This window comes from Urtica dioica, chromosome 6, assembly GCF_054948205.1.
Source record: "Urtica dioica subsp. dioica isolate 48M chromosome 6, U.dioica_male_clone48M_v1_H2, whole genome shotgun sequence".
Classification (NCBI taxonomy): domain Eukaryota; kingdom Viridiplantae; phylum Streptophyta; class Magnoliopsida; order Rosales; family Urticaceae; genus Urtica; species Urtica dioica.
Window position 1 is genome coordinate 40986428 of NC_142761.1, and position 20821 is coordinate 41007248.

Below are 20821 nucleotides of genomic sequence, written 5' to 3' on the forward strand. Positions count from 1 at the left end.
GTTTACTAATATATACACACATATGTAAATGTTTATGATACAAATACTAGGTTTTGTTTACCTCGGCTAAGTAAATGTTTATAGTTAGTTAGAGCATGAAACTACAAGATATTACAAACTTTCGAGAGGCTTGTTCTAACATCCCAATTTTTCACTCAATAATTGCATTTTACTCCCCTTTTTATTCATACTAAGTAATTGCTTAAACTAACTATTCATTTCTACTACCTTAAGGTCCTAACACTTACCTCGGGAGACCATCTTGTACTAATGGATAATCCGGCCAAATTAACGACGCCCATTTACAGTATGTTCGTGTAAATAGAAATCATATTTACAGTATATTCGTATAAATACGAAGCTTATTTACAGTATATTCACTATAAATACAAAGCCTATTTACAGTTAATCGTGTAAATAAACTGAATGGAAGCAGAATAATATCAATGAATGAAGAATTAATTCGAAATTAATTACCTAATGAATTGCAACAAAATTCAAATTTCAAATTTGAAAACTTCCCTATTCGGTTTCAATATTTAATTCGAATTTTTTTTAAAAAAATGCCTATTTAAAATAGCGTAAGGACAAAAAGGTAAAACTAAATCAATTAATAAGCTGCCACGTAAGCAAGATGACTATTTACGAGAAATTAACAAAAGGTTGGCTAAAACCAAATTGCTAGTGTTTTAGATGGCTAAACAGCTAATTATTTGTTTTATTTTTTCGTCATGGAGATATTTTCATGGAAAGAAGTTAAATAATCTTAAATCTCTGTTGAGTTGAGATTCGGTAGCGTCGAACACCAAGATGACCTTAAAGTGTAACTTAGCTTAGAATTTTTGTAGTTGGAGAGTATTCATTTGTACCCGATTTCAACTCCTAATGGAAACACTTTCTTATTCTGCTGTTTTCAGTTCTCAAAGACATTGTTTTGTATTTACTGATGATGAATCTCTGATGATAGTACTATACTTGTATCGATAAAAACATGATAGTAATGATTTTTATTTCATTTTGTATGATAGTTTTTTTTTCCCTGTCATGGAGATTTTTTTTTCATGTCCTTGGTATGGTGTTATTTTCTTTTAATTTATAATTATGTCATAACTTTAATTGAGAGAAACTTAGGTTTAAGAGAATATTATTGAGCCAAACAACCTGTAAATTGCAATCAGGTGTTTCATTAGTTCACTGCAACTTCACAACAACCGGTTTAAGAAACGGTTTGTCAACTCAATATAGCATTTTTCGTTGACCTATTGAGTCCGGACTTTATATGCGAAAGTAAAGTAAGTTCTCACTCGCTCTCTCTTTCTACAATCAAATGCTTCGTCACATCCACAATGTGAGCCTCCGATTCCCCAATCTCCGGAACCCTAGAAGAACCAGCCATGTGGATGTCCGGCTCCTGTCGTTTCCCCGGCCGCTCCCTCCTCCGGACCCGGAACACCCGTTGAACCTCCTGAAGGAAGACGGCGTGGCCGTCTTCTACCGCCTCTATATCTCTCTTTCTAACAAAACTCTGCCCAATTTTCTACTTAAATATTTCTCTCACATAAAACAGTATTGTGACTAAAATCAAGAGAAACCAAGGGAAATCAATGCCATCCCCACTCACACAATGTCACCAAGACTCATGTTGAGCGTCAGAGAACGCACCGAGGGGAAACACTCCGTGTTTCTGTAGTTCACGTTTTCTATTTTCTTAAGGACCACAGCGGCTGACTCACTCCTGGCGTAGAGTTGAGAGGAGCAAACTCTCTTCGGGCGTGAAGTTGAGTGAAGAACCACCACTACCACCATACCCCCAATCCCACAAATTCAAAAGCACGTGGCCAAGTCCACCTACGCCGTGTCTACAAGAGTTAATCCAAAAAATGGCTTAACAGAGTCCACAAGGCCTTTGAGCTGGTATTACCTCATGATCTTGTTTGTGTGATTATCATTACTTGGCCTTTCCACTATATTCTTGAAAAAATCAGTCCAAAATAATGAGTATATTGTATATTTCTTTACCTTTACTCTCTGGCTCTAGAAGCAACCAAGACGATACACGCGAAAAAAAAATGAAAATCTTCATGAGAGAGAGAGAGAGATATGATCAAGGGTTTCAAAAGAGTCGGGCTGGGCCGACCTTTTTTTCATACCCGAAAAAGGTCCGAGCACAGACCCAACCCAAGCCTTTTTATTGGAAGGTCGAGCCGAGCCAAACTTAAGGAATAAGACTTTAGGCCTAACCCAGGACCAAACTCTCGCCTTGCGAGTTGAGGGCTGAGCACAGACCCGGATTAGAAAAGGGCCTAAGATAGGCTTCAAAGATCCAAATTAGAATCATAAAAAATAATAAATAAACATTTTTTTATTGTTCAAAATATGCATTTTTGAGCAAAACAACAAACATTTTAACTAGTTAGCCTTTATGTGTCAAAAGTTAACAAAACAACAAACATGTATATCATTAATAATAAAATTGAGTTTATGTGTCAAAAGTTACTTTTAAACATAAAATATTAACCTTAAACAAAAATAAATTATTTATTTTATTTAAAAAAGAGTGGGCCTGAACGGGGCCTAATCAGGGCCCGGCCCGGGCCTGAGTTATAATTTTTTTAGGGTCATATCATAAGCTTAAAACAGACCCTTTAATGCAAGATTTAGCTCGACCATTTTTTGAAAAGGGTCAGACCCGGCCGAAATTTCTAAAAAAAGGGGGCCGAACTAGTTAGCTCGTGGGCGGTCCAACCCAATTAATAACACTATTGACCTTTTAATTAGTAAAATTTTGTGACTAATTTCTTTATGTCAAAGATATTTAAAACTGAGGAAATAAATAGAAAATAGTCGAAAGTGGGAGAGAATGTTCCGAGACTTTGAATGTTATTTTATTCTCTTTGATATGAAATTGTATCACCTATTTATACATATGGTGGATACATTAGCATAGACTAGATACATGAGAGTGTAATAAATAAGTGTAATAATTACGTCTAGGAAATAGAGAATAATAAATATTACACAGAGAACAAAACATAGAAAATAGAATGACAGATAAATGTAACACTTTTCCCAAGTGAGATGAGTTCCAAGAAGTGAGGGTTCCTGAGACACGCCTGTCAGGAGGAAAGGCGATATGACGGCGTGACGAGGTGAAGCTTAGGCGAGGAAACTTAGGCGAGGTGACGAAGTGAACTGCTGAACTAGATTTCAACAAAAACTTGATTTTTTTATCATTTTTTGGACATCAATTTTTTGGAAGTCTCATAAACATCATTTTTTTCCCTTTTCCCTCTCACTATAAATATCAGTTTCTCTCTAAAAACATGGATTTCGTAGATTGAAGTTCAAGATAATTAGTAAGTTAACTTGTTTATTAAGTTCGAATCAATTTAAAGTAAATTAGATTGCTATTTTGACTTATAGTTAGAATAAGCGTTGAAAAATTAGGAATTTTATGTGTTGAAAGGATAAAGAAAGAGAGAATCGGAGAAGATAGAGAGTGTTCCGAGACTTTGAATATTTCTTATATTTGATATGAACTTGTATCACCTATTTATACATATGGTGGATACAAGAGAGTGTAATAAATACATGTAATAATACTATCTAGGAAATAGAAAGTAATAAATGTTACACAGAAAATAAGACATAGAAAATAGATGACAAATAAATGTAATACATTTTCCCATGTGATATGAGTTCCAATGAGTAAGGACTTCCGAGGTACGCTTGTCAGGAGGAAGGCACACTTGTCAGGAGGAAGGGCGAAGTGACGAGCTGACGAAGCTGACGAGCTGATGAAGTGACGAGCTAACACGGGAGGCGAACTGACGAGCTCGATTTCAACACTCCCCCTCAAGCTTGACTGTATATGTTGAGGAGGTCAAGCTTGCTACATAGCTCGGAGAAAGTTGCTCGAGGAAGGGCTTTGGTGAGAATGTCGGCGAGCTGACGACCTGATGGAACGTATTCCATATCGATTATTTTTTCTTCAATCTTTTCACTGATGAAGTATCGGTCGATCTCGATATGTTTTGTTCTGTCATGATGGACTGGATTTTTGGCTATGCTGAGAGCAGCTTGATTATCGCAAAAGAGCTTGATTGGACCTTCGATGATGATCTTGAGGTCGTCGAGAACTCTCTTCAGCCAGATGCCTTCACATACTCCGCTTGCTAAAGACCTGAGCTCGGCTTCAGCACTACTTCTTGAGACAACAGACTGCTTCTTGCTTCGCCAGGTAACAAGATTTCCCCAGACGTATGTGCACATGACTGATGTTGATCGTCGGTCTGGAACATATCCGGCCCAGTCCGCATCTGTGAACACTTCGACACCTCGACTTCGTCTTTTCTTGAAGGAGAGACCAGTCCCTGGGGCAGCTTTGAGGTATTGGAGAATCCTCATGACTGCGTCCATGTGAGTTTCCGAGGGATTACTCATGAATCGACTTACCATTCTCACTGCGAATCTAATATCTGTTCTCGTGTGAGTTAGGTAGATGAGTTTTCCTACGAGCTGCTGAAATATTTCTTTGTCGGTGGCGGCCTCGGTGGTGCGAGCTAGAAGTTTCACATTGGAATTCATCGGAGTGTCAACTGGTTTACAGCCAAGCATGCCAATTTCTTTGAGGAGATCCAACGTGTACTTGCGCTGGGAAACAGAGATGCCCTTTTTCTGATCGAGCTACCTCCATGCCGAGGAAGTATCGTAGGTTGCCAAGGTCCTTGACTTCGAACTCAAATGACAAAGTTTGCTTCAGTCTCCTGATCTCTTCTAGGTCGTCTCCGGTGATGACTATGTCGTCCACATACATACTCAGGATGGTGTGTTTGCCTTGTGTTGAGATCTTTGAGAAGAGTGTTGGATCGGCTTGACTCTGCTCGTAGTCGCAACGCTTGAGCACATTGGTGAATTTTCCAAACCATGCTCGAGGGGACTGTTTTAGACCGTATAGAGACTTCTTGAGCACATTGGTGAATTTTCCGAACCATGCTCCTTGATCATTGTCAAATCCCGGTGGGAGTTGCATGTAGACTTCCTCTTCCAGTTCGCCATTTAGAAACGCATTCTTCACATCGAGCTGAATGAGAGGCCAATCTAAGTTGGCTGCTAGTGAAAGGAGGATTCTGATGGTATTGAATTTCGCAACGGGAGCGAACGTCTCTTGATAATCAATGCCATATGCTTGAGTGTACCCTTTCGCGACAAGGCGGGCTTTGTATCTCTCCACTGTCCCATCTGGATTGTGTTTGATGGTAAAGAGACATCTACATCCAACAGTTCGCTTGCCTGGTGGTAGCTCGACGATATCCCACGTATCATTCTATTCGAGGGATTGGATCTCGGCATGACTCGCATCTCGCCACTCAGGACTTTGAAGGGCTTCCTCGATGGATTGTGGCACTTTACCTTCATCTAACTTCGCCACATAGGCTTGGTAGCCCGTAGATAGGTTCCCATAATACACGTAATCCTCTATTCTGTATTGACCACACGACCGAGCAGGTTTTCTCAATGCAATTGGTAGGTCTGGAGATGAGATGTTACCTTGTTCAATAGTGTCGTGGTTCAGGTTCGGAGAGACATTTTGTTCGCGAGCTTGTACCGGACTCTGGGTGATGTTCAGTTCGCATGGAGAGGGTTCAGAGGCTTGCGAGCTGGGGATCAGAGTCGGACTGGGCGAGCTGGGAATTTCTTGAACATGTGAGGTCGGACTGTGGGGCGAGCTGGGAATTTCTTGAACATGTGAGGTCGGATTTAGGAGTGAACTAGGTGGACTAAGTGGCGAGGTGAATTCTGGGTTTATGATGAGCCAATTTGGGAATTCATCTCCATTATTCTCCCCCTGACGAGCTGAATTGGCGAAGTAAGGACTTAACTCATGAAATGATACATCCATGGAGACTATGAATTTACGGGACCGGGGTTCATAGCATTTGTAGCCTTTCTGAGTTGCTGAATAGCCAAGGAAGATGCACTTGAGAGAATTTGGATCAAGTTTACCTTGGTCATAAGAATGGGTGAAGACTGAACAGCCGAATACTTTCGCAGGTAGAGTTGAGATGAGACGAGAGTGAGGGTATGACTCTAGAAGGACTTGGGATGAGATTTTGTAGCCAAGGACACGAGATGGCATTCTGTTTATGAGGTAGGTGGCTGTGAGGACTGCTTCTCCCAAAAAATGAGATGGAACGTTTGAGGAGAACATGATGGCTCGAGCGACCTCGAGTATGTGTCGATTTTTCCTTTCGGCTACCCTATTTTATTGTGGGGTATGAACGCACGAGCTGGAGTGAATTATGCCATGTGTTTTGAAGAAATGGCCGAGCTCGGAATTAAAGTAGTCGGGCGTTGTCGGTGTGGACAATTTGGATGGAGGTGTCGAACTGTGTTTGGACCATTTTGAGAAAGATTTTGAATAGGTTGGATGTTTCGGATTTTTGTTTCATCATGTATATCCAACTGAGTCTAGTGTGGTCGTCAACAAAGAGAAGAAACCATCGAACTCCAGTGATATTGGGAATTTTTTAGGGTCCCCATATATCACTGTGAATTGTGGCAAATGGGCGAGATGGTTTATACGAGGTGGAGTGATATGAACTTCGAGTATGTTTAGCGAACTCACACATGTCACACTGAATGGAATTGATATTTTTATTGATAAACAAAGAAGGAAATAGTCTTTTGAGATACATGAAATTTGGATGTCCTAGTCTAAGGTGATTGAGCATGATCTCTTTATACTGGGTTGATTGTTGGGCGAGCTGACACATGGCGGACTGATCTGACTTGATGACATAGAGTCCGGTACTCAGCTCGGCATTACCAATCTGTCTCCCCGTGACCTATTCCTGAAACACGCATGAACTTTCATCAAAAATAGTTCGGCACTTAGAGTCTTTGTTGATCTTATGCACAGATAAGAGATTGCATTGTAATTGGGGAACAAAGAACACCGATTCTAGCCTCATAGACTTCGTCAAGACCACGGTGCCAACACCAGTGACTTGAGTTTTGGCTCCGTTGGCGATGGTGACTGATATGCTTCTATTACAAACGGAGTAAGTTGTGAATAGACTTCGTTTACCAGTCATATGATCAGAGGCACCGGAGTCGACAATCCATGCTGTGGGATTCTCTGAGCTTACATGGAGGGCTCTAGGAGAGTTACCTAGAGGACCAATGCTGGAGGTTTCTCCACTGAGTTGGACAAGCTTTTGGAGAATATCGATCTGGTCGTTGCTGAAGGGAGAGTCCGAGGTCGAGGTCGAGGTCGAGGCAGCGGACGAAGTGGATACTAAGTTTCCGACTGAGTTCGGATCCTTAGTGTCTCGGGTTGACTTCGAGCTCGGTGGTTTCCCATGCAGCTTCCAGCAGTTTTCTCGGAGGTGTCTAGGTCGTCTGCAATGATCGCAGTAGGGGCAAGGTTTGCGAGGTCTCTCTGTTGAGACGCGGGCGGCAAGTACTTCGTCTCCATGCGTGGTGAGGGCGGACGAGTCTGAGGATGAGCCCGGAATTGAGCTCGATTGGATAACTCCCATCATGAGTTTCCTCATGCTTTCCTCGTGTCTGACCGCGGATAAGGCTTCACGGAGAGATGGTAGTGGTTTTGTACTAAGTATCCGACCTCTGACCTCATCAAGGTCTTGGTTGAGACCGGATAGTAGTTTAAACACACGTTTGGTCTCCACTATCATGCGGTAGAGTTTTGAGTCTTCGGAGCAGGTCCACTGGTGCTGTTCGTAGAGGTCGATCTTCTGCCATAGATGTGTGAGCGAGCTGAAGAACTGAGTAACAGTCTCCTTGACGTAGGTCGTGGAGAGTGTTCTCAGTCTCAAACAGCTCGGACACATCTGCGGAGTTGGAGAAGATTTCTCTAGCTGCTTGCCAGATTTCTGCTGCCGTTGGGTAAAGGAGGAAGGTTTCTCCGATTTCGGGATGCATAGAATTTATGAGCCAGGACATCACAATGTTGTTTTCTGCCTTCCAACTCTTAAACGTCGGATCTTCGATCACAGGAGATGTGGCCACGCCTGTGAGGTAGTCATCTTTACCTCGTCCCGATATGAACATGAGCACGGATTGAGACCACTGTAGGAAGTTGTGGCCATTGAGTTTGTGTCTCGTGATAGGTTGGGAGAAGGATTCAGATTGAGACTGATTGAGCGTGGTCTGAAAGGTGGTCGAAGTGGCGTTCATGGTGGTTGATTTTCCCTGCTCTGATACCATGTTGAAAGGATAAAGAAAGAGAGAATCGGAGAAGATAGAGAGTGTTCCGAGACTTTGAATATTTCTTATATTTGATATGAACTTGTATCACCTATTTATACATATGGTGGATACAAGAGAGTGTAATAAATACATGTAATAATACTATCTAGGAAATAGAAAGTAATAAATGTTACACAGAAAATAAGACATATAAAATAGATGACAAATAAATGTAATACATTTTCCAATGTGATATGAGTTCCAAGGAGTGAGGACTTCCGAGGTACGCTTGTCAAGAGGAAGGCACGCTTGTCAAGAGGAAGGGCGAACTGACGAACTGACGAGCTGCCGAAGTGACGAGCTCACGAAGCTGACGAGCTGACGAAGTGACGAGTTAACACGGGAGGCGAACTGACGAGCTCGATTTTCGACATTATGAATTTTTGTTATGGTCTGCAATGGCTAAAGATGAAATTCGATAAAATTATAGATTAAACTCAATAATTTTTGTGATGGTTTACAATGACTTAAGATAATTTAAGATGGTCGCGATAACTTAAGAATGGTTGAATACCCTCCTCTCTTGATTTGACATTTTCCAATAAATATTTTACGACATAAATATAATATGCACTAAATTGCATGAGTTTACAATATTACCCTTTCCGTCGGAAACATTTTTGTATGGGGTCGATGTGCGTGTGCGTGGGAAGAAGCTGAATCAAAAGGGAAATGCAATGGGAGGACAGAAAAAGAAGAAGAAGAAGAAGACGACGACCACCAAAGCCGATCACTCTTCTTCCTCCTCCGACGCTCACCTTTCCTCCACCAACGACGAGCTCACCGCTCTCTCCGCCATCTTCGACGACGACTGCCACGTGTCGGGCTCGCTGATCGCCATCAAGATCAGGAGACCCTACGAAGACGGCGACGGGGAATACGACCCCGAGTCCGCCGCGGCGGTGCTTCTGGTTCGATGTCCGGCGGGATATCCTTCGAAGCCGGCGAAAGTGCGCGTGGAAGGACTCTCCGACCACCATTCCGCGGCGCTCCTTCCTCTCCTCCGAGACCAGGCCACTTCCAACGCCCGCGAAGCTCGCGTCGCCATTTTCGACCTCGTCGAGGCCGCTCAGGAGTTTCTCTCTCGGATCGCCGCCGAGTCTCGATCTCAATCGGTGAGTTCATTTCTTTTATCGATAGCAATAGTTGTTTTTTTTCCAGCTTATAGGAAGGAACCAGACTAAGAAGATTGGTTGCAGAGAAGAAAGAAAGACAGATTCATATTCATAAACATGAGTAATTATTCAGGAACAAAAAAAATCTTGGATTACTCTTTGAAATAATAGAAATATATTTAATTTTGAATTCTTTTTGGAAAAAAAAGCGAAGAGGCATCTTTTACGCAGCTTCGAAGGGAATTTAACTTAGATTTTCGGATGAATCGGATAGGGTGTTAGTACATATGAGGAATAAGTTAACTTGTAAATTTGTCCTCTATAAAATGAAATATTGACTGAATTGATCGATCTACTACTGCTCGTGCACTGATTTACGTTCAATAGTCCTAAGGGCTTCACTTCACTTCACTCACGCACTGTTTTCAGGTCTCACAGCCGGCAGCGATATCCAGCGATCTCGGTGCAGGAGGAGGGACTTGTGTTCATGTATCGGTTGACCTCTTTGGCGGCTCCGGAGAATGGGGAATCGCTGATTCGGGTTCGAAGCTTGATAGGAAGCCAGTTGATCACCTCCAAAAGCTGTTTCAAGGCACCGCCAAGACACACCCTGTTCCTCCAATGCGTTCCGTGGCTTCCGCGGCTCGGTTACGCACTCTCCAAGAAGAGACCGCCCCTGAAATATCTCCGCCTCAGGAAGAAGGCGAGGATGAGGAAGATGAAGAGGTGAATATTATCTTCTAAAAACAATTTCTTATGTTGATCATGTAATTGTTGATCGTATCGACTGTACCAACGTTGCGCATATTTGGGGTTGAATTCAATATTGTTGCGATCTAGGATTTTTCTTTCGATGATGACGATGACGATGACGATGACGATGACGAGGATGAGGATGATGATGATGATGATGTGGAAGCTGGTGGGTTTGACCACGAAAGTGACTCTTCTAACTTAATCTCCTCAACTTCATCGCCTCATGATCTGATTATGGTAAATCCCAACTGTCCACATTTTTTTCTTGCAATTCTGCTCTTGCTTGCTTAAGAAATTAGACCTTGTTGGTGTTAGGTCCATTTGCTTCGCCTTGCTTGTGCTTCAAACGGACCGTTGTCAAATTCTCTGCAACAAGTATCAGCTGAATTATACGATCTTGGTGTAAGCAATGTTTTAAACAAGATTGGAAATTACTGCTCTGTAAGTAGTGTTCACAAGCCTAATTATGTGCATATGTGGTCGAGACAGATTCTATCAGAAAAGGCTATGGAGTTGGCTACAGAACCTTCTATGAACTTCAACAAGATATTCGATCACGCTTTCCGTGAACATACGGTGACATACCTGTTCTTTTGAATCTGGCTTCCAGTTTTTTTTGGTGGTTTCAATGTTACTTAATCAGTGTGATCTAGGTTTCATCAAAACAATCCTCACTTTGGAAACACACTTCCGATATTGAAGGGCCGAGCACAGATCATCAAAATTCTAGGTACCTGAATGACTTTGAGGAACTACAGTCCCTTGGTAAGGCCTTTTTTTCTTCATTTTAAAGAGCTCCCGCATTCTAATTTTCAGATTTTTTTTTTAAAGAAACATCGGGACTTTATTAATTCACTACGGCTTAGCCGAGAACCAGTACAATTTTCAGAATTTTTCTTATTCTCTATATTTTCTTTTTCTATCTTTTTTTAAAAGATACTTTACTGATAAGCAGCTGCAAAATTCAATCGTGTAACAGATCCTCCAACAAGAGATTTATAGCAAAGTACATTAATATCGGAATCAATGTTAAATTTGTTTGACATGGAAACCACTAGTTGGATTCTTTTCCTAATATTATACATAATATTGGGATTTTTCTGGCAGGCCATGGTGGTTTCGGCTATGTCGTGCTGTGTAAAAACAAAATTGATGGAAGGCAGTACGCGGTGAAGAAAATACGTCTCAAAGATAAAAGCCTGCCTATTGATGATCGGATATTGAGGTATTCCTTTTTTTTGTTGCTCCGCTCAGAAACTTAGGAGCTCTTTATGCTAAAAAAAGAGATATTTTTTATGCCCAATTGCCTGCTGTACTTTTCGCTGCTGCAGCTTCTGATTTTTTCGTTAACTTTGCGAGGAATATAGAGAAGTAGCGACGCTTTCACGTTTGCAACATCAACATGTTGTCCGGTACTATCAGGTTTGTGGTTTCTTGTTTTTCACCTTTTCATTATTTTTTCTTGCGTATGTGACGAGTTGGAAAAATTGTGTGGTAATTGCATTCAATGACACTTCTAATAATTGCAAGAACTTGTAGGCATGGTTTGAAACAGGATTTGGTGGTGTTGATGGCGACAGCACTATGGGGTCGAGGACTGCAGCAAGCTCTTCTTTCAGCTTCACCGGAGCAAACTCGATGGAAGCCCTTGGGCAGGACAACAAGCTTGAATCAACATATCTTTATATTCAAATGGAATATTGCCCAAGGTATTCTTTCTACTGTTTGTTCACAATATTTGGTTAATTCACGTACACCTATATGTATACATTGAAGTCTTGCTCTTTTTTTAATACCTTTGTTTCAAGTGTTTTATATATTTCTGTTCTTGAAGAACTCTGCGGCAGGTTTTCGATTCATATAATCATTTCGAAAAAGAATTGGCATGGCACTTGAGTCGTCAAATTGTGGAAGGCTTGGCACACATACATGGACAAGGAATCATCCATCGAGACTTGACACCGAATAATATATTCTTTGATGCTCGCAATGATATTAAGATTGGGGACTTCGGTTTAGGTAATTTACTAATATATTGTGGTCGAATGTCTTTTCCTTCATTGTGTATGGGTGTGGCAGGGATATGAACCTACACTATGTTGAGTCACTTGAATGTAAACCCCAAGTATTAAATGTCGTTATGTATAGAGCGACATTCATATATTAGTGAGATCTCTGATCATACTAGCTTTAGCCCAATTATTTAAATGACATACATAACATAATTTAATAAAAAGATATGAATTTCAAAATTCAACTTGCTTTATATATGTGATTACTTAAAAGAGAAATTGTCTTAGCTCTTTTAGGAATGTTGGAATGGCAGATGTTCGTTATTCTTGTAAAAAGAAAAAGAGAAAGAAAAAGAAAAAAAAGAAGATGTTTCTGTGATTTCCTTAGAAAGCTCAAATACTTGCAATTTTTCTGCATATAATTTATGGAACATATCTTCCTAAATATAAATAAAATTTTGTTCTGTTTCTCTTTGTTATCTTAGCCAAGTTTTTGAAGTTGGAGCAGTTAGAACAAGAGAGTTTTCCGGTGGATACACCTGGTGTTTCTATAGAAGGTACAGGTCAAGTGGGTACCTACTTTTACACTGCCCCCGAAATTGAGCAAGGATGGCCAAAGATTGATGAAAAGGTGGATGCGCCTCTTGACTCTTTTTTCTTGCCTTTTGCTCTATGCTGTAGCATGTCCGCAATTTTAATTCCTACATATACGTTCTCCATGATTTGTGACATGCTATTTGCTTATCCAAAAATAATATTTGGATGCCTTGGGAATCGCAGGCTGATATGTACAGCTTAGGAATTGTGTTCTTTGAACTTTGGCACCCATTTGGAACTGCAATGGAGAGACAAATAGTTCTATCAGATTTGAAACAGAAGGGAGAGCTACCAGCTAGGTGGGTCGCTGAATTTCCAGAACAAGCATCTCTGTTGCGACGCTTGATGTCTCCGAGTCCTTCAGAACGTCCCTCAGCTAATGAGCTTCTGCATCATGCATTCCCTCCCCGGATGGAATCCGAGTTGTTGGACAGTAAGCAACTTTACCTCTCCTTTGTCCTTATGCAGTATGAACCTCATTTTTCTGTTTTAGTTTTCAATTTCAGTTCTTTTTCTTCAGCCGATCTCATCCGAGGTTGGTCTAGTGTCCTTTAGGCTTGTTTCCTCCCTCGTACTATTTCCAGACTTGTTTTTCCTTTTTTTTTTTTAATAAATTTCTTTTTGAAAAAGTTTACTTCAACTGTGAGTTGGTGACATCAGCACTTAGTATTTGCTTGTGAGTTGCAGAAGGTATCAAACTAGAATTGATATGTAATATGTTGATGCAAGTAGCATTGAAAGTCGTGCTGGCTGACTTGACATCTAGGAAAACTGCATGTGTCCTTGTTGGTACATAGTAAATTGAGGAGTTTGAACTCTACAATTTTTCACCTCATTGGTGTTCTTGGACGGGCTACACAGGGTGATTATTTAGAGTGTCAAAAGTATATTTGGTATTATCTATACTCCATAAAGTTATTTGCGTGAGCTGAGGCCGTAAAAGTGACCGTCCCGGGAACTCTTTGGGGAATTCAAATTCAGAGAACTAGGAAATATTATAAGATGTAGAATGTTGCCGAGTGTAAGGGGAGTTGAAATCTTAATATAGCCCTTTCGTTCGGCCAATTGTACTGCAGGCTGTAACTTCCGTTTAGGTTTCCGTAATCCGATTTATGATTGATAGAGTTTGTGTTTCTTTTGATTTTTATTTTATTTTAAATATAGACTAGGATCTGACCTTTCTAGAGACTGGTGCACTGTAATAAATGTTCGAGCTGTTGTACATAATCGGACTCTATTTCAAATTTTCAATAACATATGTCCTTTCATCTAAGAATATAAAAAAGGTTATTGATGAGTCTGTGTCAGTGATATTTTATTATGTTTTCAGATATTTTACGTACTATGCAGACTTCAGAGGACCCAAGCATATATGATAAGGTTGTGAATGCTATTTTTGATGAAACTGCGTTAAGCATTAAAGACCAGAATCATCATACTCTTAGATTTAGGTCCCCTGGAACCGGAGCTTCTGCTATTCAATATTCTGATTTAGAAACTGAGGTGCGAGACTATATTACTGAGATTTCAAAGGAGGTTTTCAAGAAGCATTGTGCTAAGCATTTGGAACTAATTCCTGTGCGTATGTTGGATGGCAACCCGCAATTGAACAGGTTTAAATTCACCTGATCACACTCTCTATTACTTTTTATTTAAATTTATATTTTTTTTGGGGGCAATTAGGCCAACAGCCCAATAACTTATCCTCCTCTAAAAAATAGCGAAAGTTTATTAAGAAAATAGCTCATTAGGCAGAAGTAAATTAATCAACTAGTTAGGTTAATTTAATTTACTTCGGAAAATAGTCCACCAGACCGAAGTAAGTTAATTAACCTAAACGGGTTAATTAGTTTACTTCGGCCTGATAGGCTATTTTCCTAATAAATGAAACTTTGGCTACATCCATAAAATGAGATAGAAGATTGGCTAGTTGCAACAAATACTTGTTTATTTTTTGGCTTACTCAACTGTTTTTATTTTTATTTTTTATGTTTGAAATCAAAAGATACACTGTCAAACTTCTGAGCCATGGAGGAGATATGCTCGAACTTTGCCATGAGCTACGTCTTCCTTTCATTAGCTGGCTGATCTCAACACAGGTGCGTCGTAAACCCCTTTTGATAATAACTCGTTTAAATCTACTCTTTATTTTAATTTATTTATTTTTTTGTTCCTGGGATTTTGGATGTGTTTTTGAGTGTTTTTTAGTCTCCCGCGGCTATATGTATTTATATGTACTTCCTTTTTATCGATATTCCCGATTGTGAATCAGTCCGCGTTCTAACTTGCCTGCATATAATCTTCTACTTTGCAGAAATCTTCGTTCAAAAGATATGAGATTTCATGCGTTTATAGAAGAGCAGTTGGCCATTCTCCTCCAAATCGTTACCTTCAGGTTTATGTTCCATGGCGTTTATGAATGCTACCAGAGGTCACATGCTTTTAAACATCTGTGCTTAATCAGAAATTATATTTCTAAACAGGGTGATTTTGATATTATTGGAGGGGAATCTGCACTGACAGAGGCTGAGGTTATCAAGGTGCTGCTTTCTTTTGCCCATTATCCTACACTTAGGTCTAAATGCATTCAGGTTGCATATAACCTCAAGAACATCATTGAATTTCAGTTATAATCAGATGTCAAAGCTGTTGTTTCTTCTTTAATAAAATTGTGACCGCGTTCGTCATTTTATTTATCTCAGTCAACAATGATTGCTGTGTTTGAAGACATTTTGAAACTTTACAGTTAGTAAATAGTCATTTCGAATATAACTTATTTTTAAATAGCGGGATTTTTCTTTTAATTTAATGAGACCCAAGTGGAAAATAAACTCACCAACCTCACTAGGTCCTAGGATTCAAGATGTTTTATCAGCTCCCATGATATGTGTAATACATGTATCAGTATATCATGTATGCTAACCCAATATTCTCCTTTTTCAGGCGACAATGGACATTGTAATGCATTTTGTTAGTCCACATTGCTGTGATATCCATTTAAATCACGGAAACCTACTGGATGCAATATGGTCTTGGATAGGAATCAAGGCTGATCAAAGACAGAAGGTAGCGGAGGTAAATGAAATAGTATTCTATTTCTAATGTTTCTTTACAAGTTACAGATGTAATATAAGCTAATAAGCTCTTCTGTTTCTGGGTTCAGCTACTTTCTATGACGAGCTGTTTGCGTCCTCAATCCAGCGAACGGAAATCAAGATGGGGGGTTATAAGGTGTCAGCTTTTACAGGCAAGTGGCATTTCAACATTCGGTCATGTATCTCTTACTAGGATCTATATGACATCATACATACAGTTCTCAAGTAACGTACATATCACAGAAATTTACACCGACATTGTTTATCGGTTTTGATATTTTTTTTTTTTTTTTTTTTTTTTGAAACGGTAACTTCATTATATATATTTGAATGGGCGGAAGCCACTTTACACAAAAGAAGGGTCGTTTATAGCTAGCTCCCCGGATCCAACGCCAATCGAGCACGCGAACCCGGGCTGAGCCAACCATAAAACGAAACCACTACCAAAAGCTAGCCTTATAGGCCTTTACATAGAGGAAAGGTAAAACTTAGATACAAAAGCTAATCTAGAGTGTGTCTTAAAGAGACAACAACCAAAAGAGACCCTGTAGGTCTTTGTACACAAAAACTCATCCCGGTTACCAGGGGCGGGAGGTTTTGATATTTTTCCTTTTATGTTTCCTACTTTCCATGTGCTTTTGTTTTAGTAGACAACGAGTTTCCTAATGGGTCTTTTGTTAGGTAATTTCAGACCCAGAAGGATACAAACTTAATGTTGTAAATACCAATCGATTGCCATAATCAGGGAATATTCTGCATATTTACATCTTAACTCTTGACTGTGCTGCTTCCAGGAACTTAAGTTACCAGAAGCTGCTGTAAATAGGTTGCAGACTTTTGATTTAAGGTTTTGTGGCGCCGCAGATCAGGCACTAGCTAGATTAAGAGGAGCTCTGCCGTCCGGTATGAACATAATTATTTATTACTCGTTACTCACCTTTGATCGATTTGAGGAATGACTAATTATGCTTGTTAACCGCTGCAGATAAAGCCACACGAAAGGCGCTTGATGAGCTATCTGAACTCACTGGCTACTTGAGAACTTGGGGTGTCGAGGAGCATGCTTATATAGATCCATTGATGCCACCAACTGAGAGTTATCACAAAGATATATTCTTTCAGGTTCCTATTTTTTGTAATATTTTTGTTGTTATAAATTTTTTGGCCTCAGCTCTTTACTATATACGTGAATGCGATTTATACCCTATACTCTATCGGCAAATAATGTCATTCAATTTAGGAAGTATTTTCGGCATTCAAACTTTTATTAAACAACTCGATTAACATTCCTTGACAGTGTTCTGGGACAAAGTGAAACATCAACTTGACCTGGAACAAGGTTGCACTTTCAATCTTGGTCTTTGCTCTTTTTAGTTACCTTTTGAAATCAATTCTCAAACCCAGATTTAGGAAAAATGTGTAGACATGCATTTTAGACCAAGTTCGGGAAAGATGTAATGATACTGACACTCAGTATCACCTCCAGAAGTGCCTTTCTTCTTTCTCAAAACTAACGCAATAAGAACTGCATCTATTATGAGCCATCATTTACAAAGAGTTGATAAAATTCACAAGCTTGTCGAATGATGAAATTTAAGACAAGTTTGGACATTTTGTAGGTGTACCTGATGAAAGAAAACAACTCAGCAAGTGATGGCACATTGCACACATCGGTCACCAATAGCAAGCAATCTACCATCGGAAGTGATGGTACATTGCTTGCTATAGGTGGTCGCTATGACTATCTGCTTCATCAAATGTGGGGTCAGGAATATGTAAGATATACGATTCGAATTTCCCCAGTTTGTTTAAGAGGAATGGATTTGTGCTCTTTTTTAATTTCTTATTTTACTTTTTATTGTTTGTCAAATAACATTATTGCTGTTTCCCAAGATCAGAAGTCAAATGCTCCAGGAGCTGTGGGAACCAGCATTGCCTTGGAGACCATAATACGACATTCCCTAGTAAACCCGAAACCAATTAGGTAAAACTCAACATGACATGCCTGTTTTTCTTCACCGCTTAACACTTGTTATGTGTTCTCATTGTGTTTGTACCGTTGCAGAAAAGAAGACGGTATCAGCATTCTTGTTTGCTCAAGAGGAGGTGGCGGTCTATTGGAAGAGCGGATGCAACTAGTTGGCGAGCTCTGGGAAGAGAACATTAAGGTTTCGAACTCGACGTTATAGTTGTGTACTAAATGTTACTTTTGCGATAAATAGGCTCACTCAGCGACCCGTGTTTGGCAGGCTGAGTTTGTTCCTAAACCCGATCCGAGCCTCACCGAACAGTACGAATACGCGAGCGAGCATGATATCAAATGTCTTGTCATCATAAGAGACACTGGCATGAATCACGAAGGTTCGGTTAAGGTAATATTTTGGGCATCAGACTATTAATTTTCTGTTATTAGCGTTTGCCAACAATTGAGATAGTGAATCATGAGTTCATGTACAGGTCCGCCATCTCGAGATCAAGAGGGAGAAGGACGTCGAGAGAATAAAGCTTGTTAAGTTTCTGTTGGATGCAATATCAGTGCAGTTCAGAAACCCTTTGATCTGGAGCTAAAAACAGACCAAACACTGTGGTAGCGAATCAAGATCCAGTGATTATGAACGAGCCGCCAGTGTTTGGTATTCGAAATGAAATTCAATGTAAATACGTACATACCTGATTCTCGCAGAGTGACAGGTAAAATTTTCCAAGGGGTACAGTTTTCACAATGTATAGATTATAGAACGCACTATGGTCTTTTGTACGGCTAGAAGTTTTGGGTATAGTTTTATGACACATATATAGTCTCTCAGAGTCTCAAATAAGAGCTCATAAATTGACGATCATTATGAGCTCATCAACCGTCCGTAATGGTCCAAACTTGAAAACGTAACTGAGAGAGAGAAAGATTGGGATTTGATCTGTTTGTGTGTAACTAATTCGACCTACTTCTCATTAACGAAGACTTAGTATTTATACCATTGTTACACTGGGGTGATAACTTATAGCTCTAACTAACTCATCCTACGTGGCATAAGCTACAGCTAACAACTTAAGCTAACTACTATCTACACTGCACTAGCTTGCACCCTAAGCTACGCTGTAGTGTGCGCAGATGTAGCTTAAGCACTATGTTACATCAATAATAAAACTCGACAAAAGTATTAAGCAAAGGCTCTTCAGGAATAATTAGTAAAGCTAGTTTCTTTTGGTATTCTTTGGCTTGATTTGTGGAACATGGGCTTTTCTTTTGCGATGATTCACAAATTTCGGGACAGGGCAAGGGATAGAAGAAGAGTGCAGGATAAAGAAATTCTGCAAGAAATACTTGATATCGCCATGATCGTACGGCTGGAACGGGTGGCCGAGCTCTCGAAACGCGTCGCTCGGGATGTCGTACAAACATAAGTCGGAGCGGTCGGTGGTCACAAACAGCTTGTCCCCGTCGTTGGGATGGAAGCCGACCACGAGTGCCGTCCGCGGTGGAAAGCTCGTCGGTTTCACTCTGTGGACGAGTCTCCAACAACGTTGATCGTCTTCGAGCTCCCAAATCTTGAGGGAATACACTCCTCCGGTTTCCTTCTTCTTCTTCCACAAGATCTGCGAGATTCGGAGGCGTCCCAGCACGTTCCCCATCCTCGATCTGCAGTGGATGCGGCGGAATCCGTGGAGAGGAAGCTTAATGTAGCGCACCCATTGTTCGAACGGGTCGTGGGCCAGCAATATTCTCGCCCTCCGACATCCATCCATACAGTAGAGAGCGGTGCCGCTCTGTACCCAATCCATGCTGAAATAGTTGGCCTCCTCGCAGCCGGGGAAAGGCAGAGACGAGTCGGTCCACGCTCTGGACTCCGAACAGAACACCCTTGTGTTAAACTGCTCGTTGAGAATGCTCGTTATGTGGACCAACTTGAAGTGAGTGTTGTCGGGATTGCATGCCAGCCCTAGAAAGTCGCAGCCGTCGAGGTCGTGGTCGCTCCGGGGAAGGAGACTCCATTGCTTCGTCAGCGGATTGCAGATGAACAGTTGGTTGCCGGCGGCGACGTGGACCGCCAATAGACCGCCCCCGGAAGCTAGTACCGTCATGTTTTTCCACCACGGAAAAAACTCGAGGCACTTCTCTTCTCCTCCGCCCCCGATAGAGAGCTCGTACATTGGACTTTCTGAATAGTACATTCTGAACAGCTGTGTGAATTGCATGCACTTCTTATTCTTCTTCTTGAGTTCGTTGAATCTCTGCTTGAAATCGGGGCTGTTGATCAAGCTCGACCATCTCTTGCAGACCGTGCCGAGTCGGATTGCCGTCTTGCAATCCGGGAGCCGAACTAATATCTCCGGAACAATGTCTTCGCAGAGCACGGCCATGCCTGATTTCGAAACATGTTCACAATTTTTTAAGGATAGAATTGTCTATACATTCTATGAGATAAATATGATTTGAAAATATACTATTTAGTGACTTCATACAAGAAAAAAATATAGAAAAGAAGTAGACGAAATACCTGTTTTAAAGGGACGGAGTCAGAAAATCTCTATAGGGTATTTGAAAAAAAAAATTAGGGGTGCTAACTAAAAAAAATTTCATGTTAAAAATGCAAAATAAAAAAAAATGGGTCAAAAGTGTAAATTTTTAGGGTAAAAAAATGTAAAATATTTTTAAAATGGACAAAAAATATAAAAAATTTTTTGAGGTGGGGGGCTGGAGCCCACCCTAAGACTTAGCTGTTCAACGGATTGAGGAACGAATAACCCTCTTCAGACTTCTATGCCGGACAACTCAAAATTCGCTAACTAAAATATTTGGCCGCGTCTAGAAGCTGAGATGTTTAAGCGTGTGACTTTCTGATTCAGAAGAAGTAACTAAATCTATTTAGTCTATTTATAACCTCCGCTTGGCTTAAGGATATAATTGTCTATACATTCTATGAGATTAATATGATTTCGAAACATGTTATTTAGTGAGTTCGTAGCAGAAAAA

At 40.4% G+C, this 20821-nt stretch overlaps 2 protein-coding genes across 2 annotated transcripts; one reads left to right on the forward strand and one right to left on the reverse strand.

The window, feature by feature from the left end:
- The first annotated feature begins 8899 nt into the window (after positions 1 to 8899).
- On the forward strand, positions 8900 to 18760 carry GCN2 (protein kinase family protein). Its single transcript, XM_089616753.1, has 25 exons — positions 8900 to 9389; positions 9819 to 10115; positions 10230 to 10382; positions 10461 to 10547; positions 10635 to 10721; positions 10799 to 10910; positions 11253 to 11370; positions 11513 to 11567; positions 11685 to 11854; positions 11980 to 12164; positions 12643 to 12788; positions 12938 to 13187; positions 14085 to 14367; positions 14760 to 14853; positions 15069 to 15149; positions 15238 to 15294; positions 15698 to 15829; positions 15918 to 16001; positions 16644 to 16752; positions 16835 to 16971; positions 17469 to 17624; positions 17748 to 17833; positions 17915 to 18017; positions 18099 to 18221; positions 18307 to 18760. Exons 1-25 carry the CDS (start codon positions 8952 to 8954, stop codon positions 18415 to 18417), a joined length of 3654 nt encoding a protein of 1217 aa, XP_089472879.1. The 5' UTR covers positions 8900 to 8951; the 3' UTR covers positions 18418 to 18760.
- A 281-nt stretch (positions 18761 to 19041) lies between these two features.
- On the reverse strand, positions 19042 to 20208 carry LOC149394187 (F-box protein At5g49610-like). The gene has a single exon (XM_089618277.1). The coding sequence runs from the start codon at positions 20206 to 20208 to the stop codon at positions 19042 to 19044; it is 1167 nt and encodes a 388-aa protein (XP_089474403.1).
- Between the last annotated feature and the right edge of the window lie 613 nt (positions 20209 to 20821).

Excerpts from the sequence above, each read along its gene's own strand:
- GCN2 (XM_089616753.1), top strand. The coding sequence starts at position 8,952 with ATGGGAGGACAGAAAAAGAAGAAGAAGAAGAAGACGACGACCACCAAA. Across the intron at positions 15,295-15,697 it reads CAGAGGCTGAGGTTATCAAG|GCGACAATGGACATTGTAAT; the intron begins GTGCTGCTTTCT and ends CTCCTTTTTCAG. Across the intron at positions 16,002-16,643 it reads TAAGGTGTCAGCTTTTACAG|GAACTTAAGTTACCAGAAGC; the intron begins GCAAGTGGCATT and ends TGCTGCTTCCAG.
- LOC149394187 (XM_089618277.1), bottom strand. The coding sequence starts at position 20,208 with ATGGCCGTGCTCTGCGAAGACATTGTTCCGGAGATATTAGTTCGGCTC.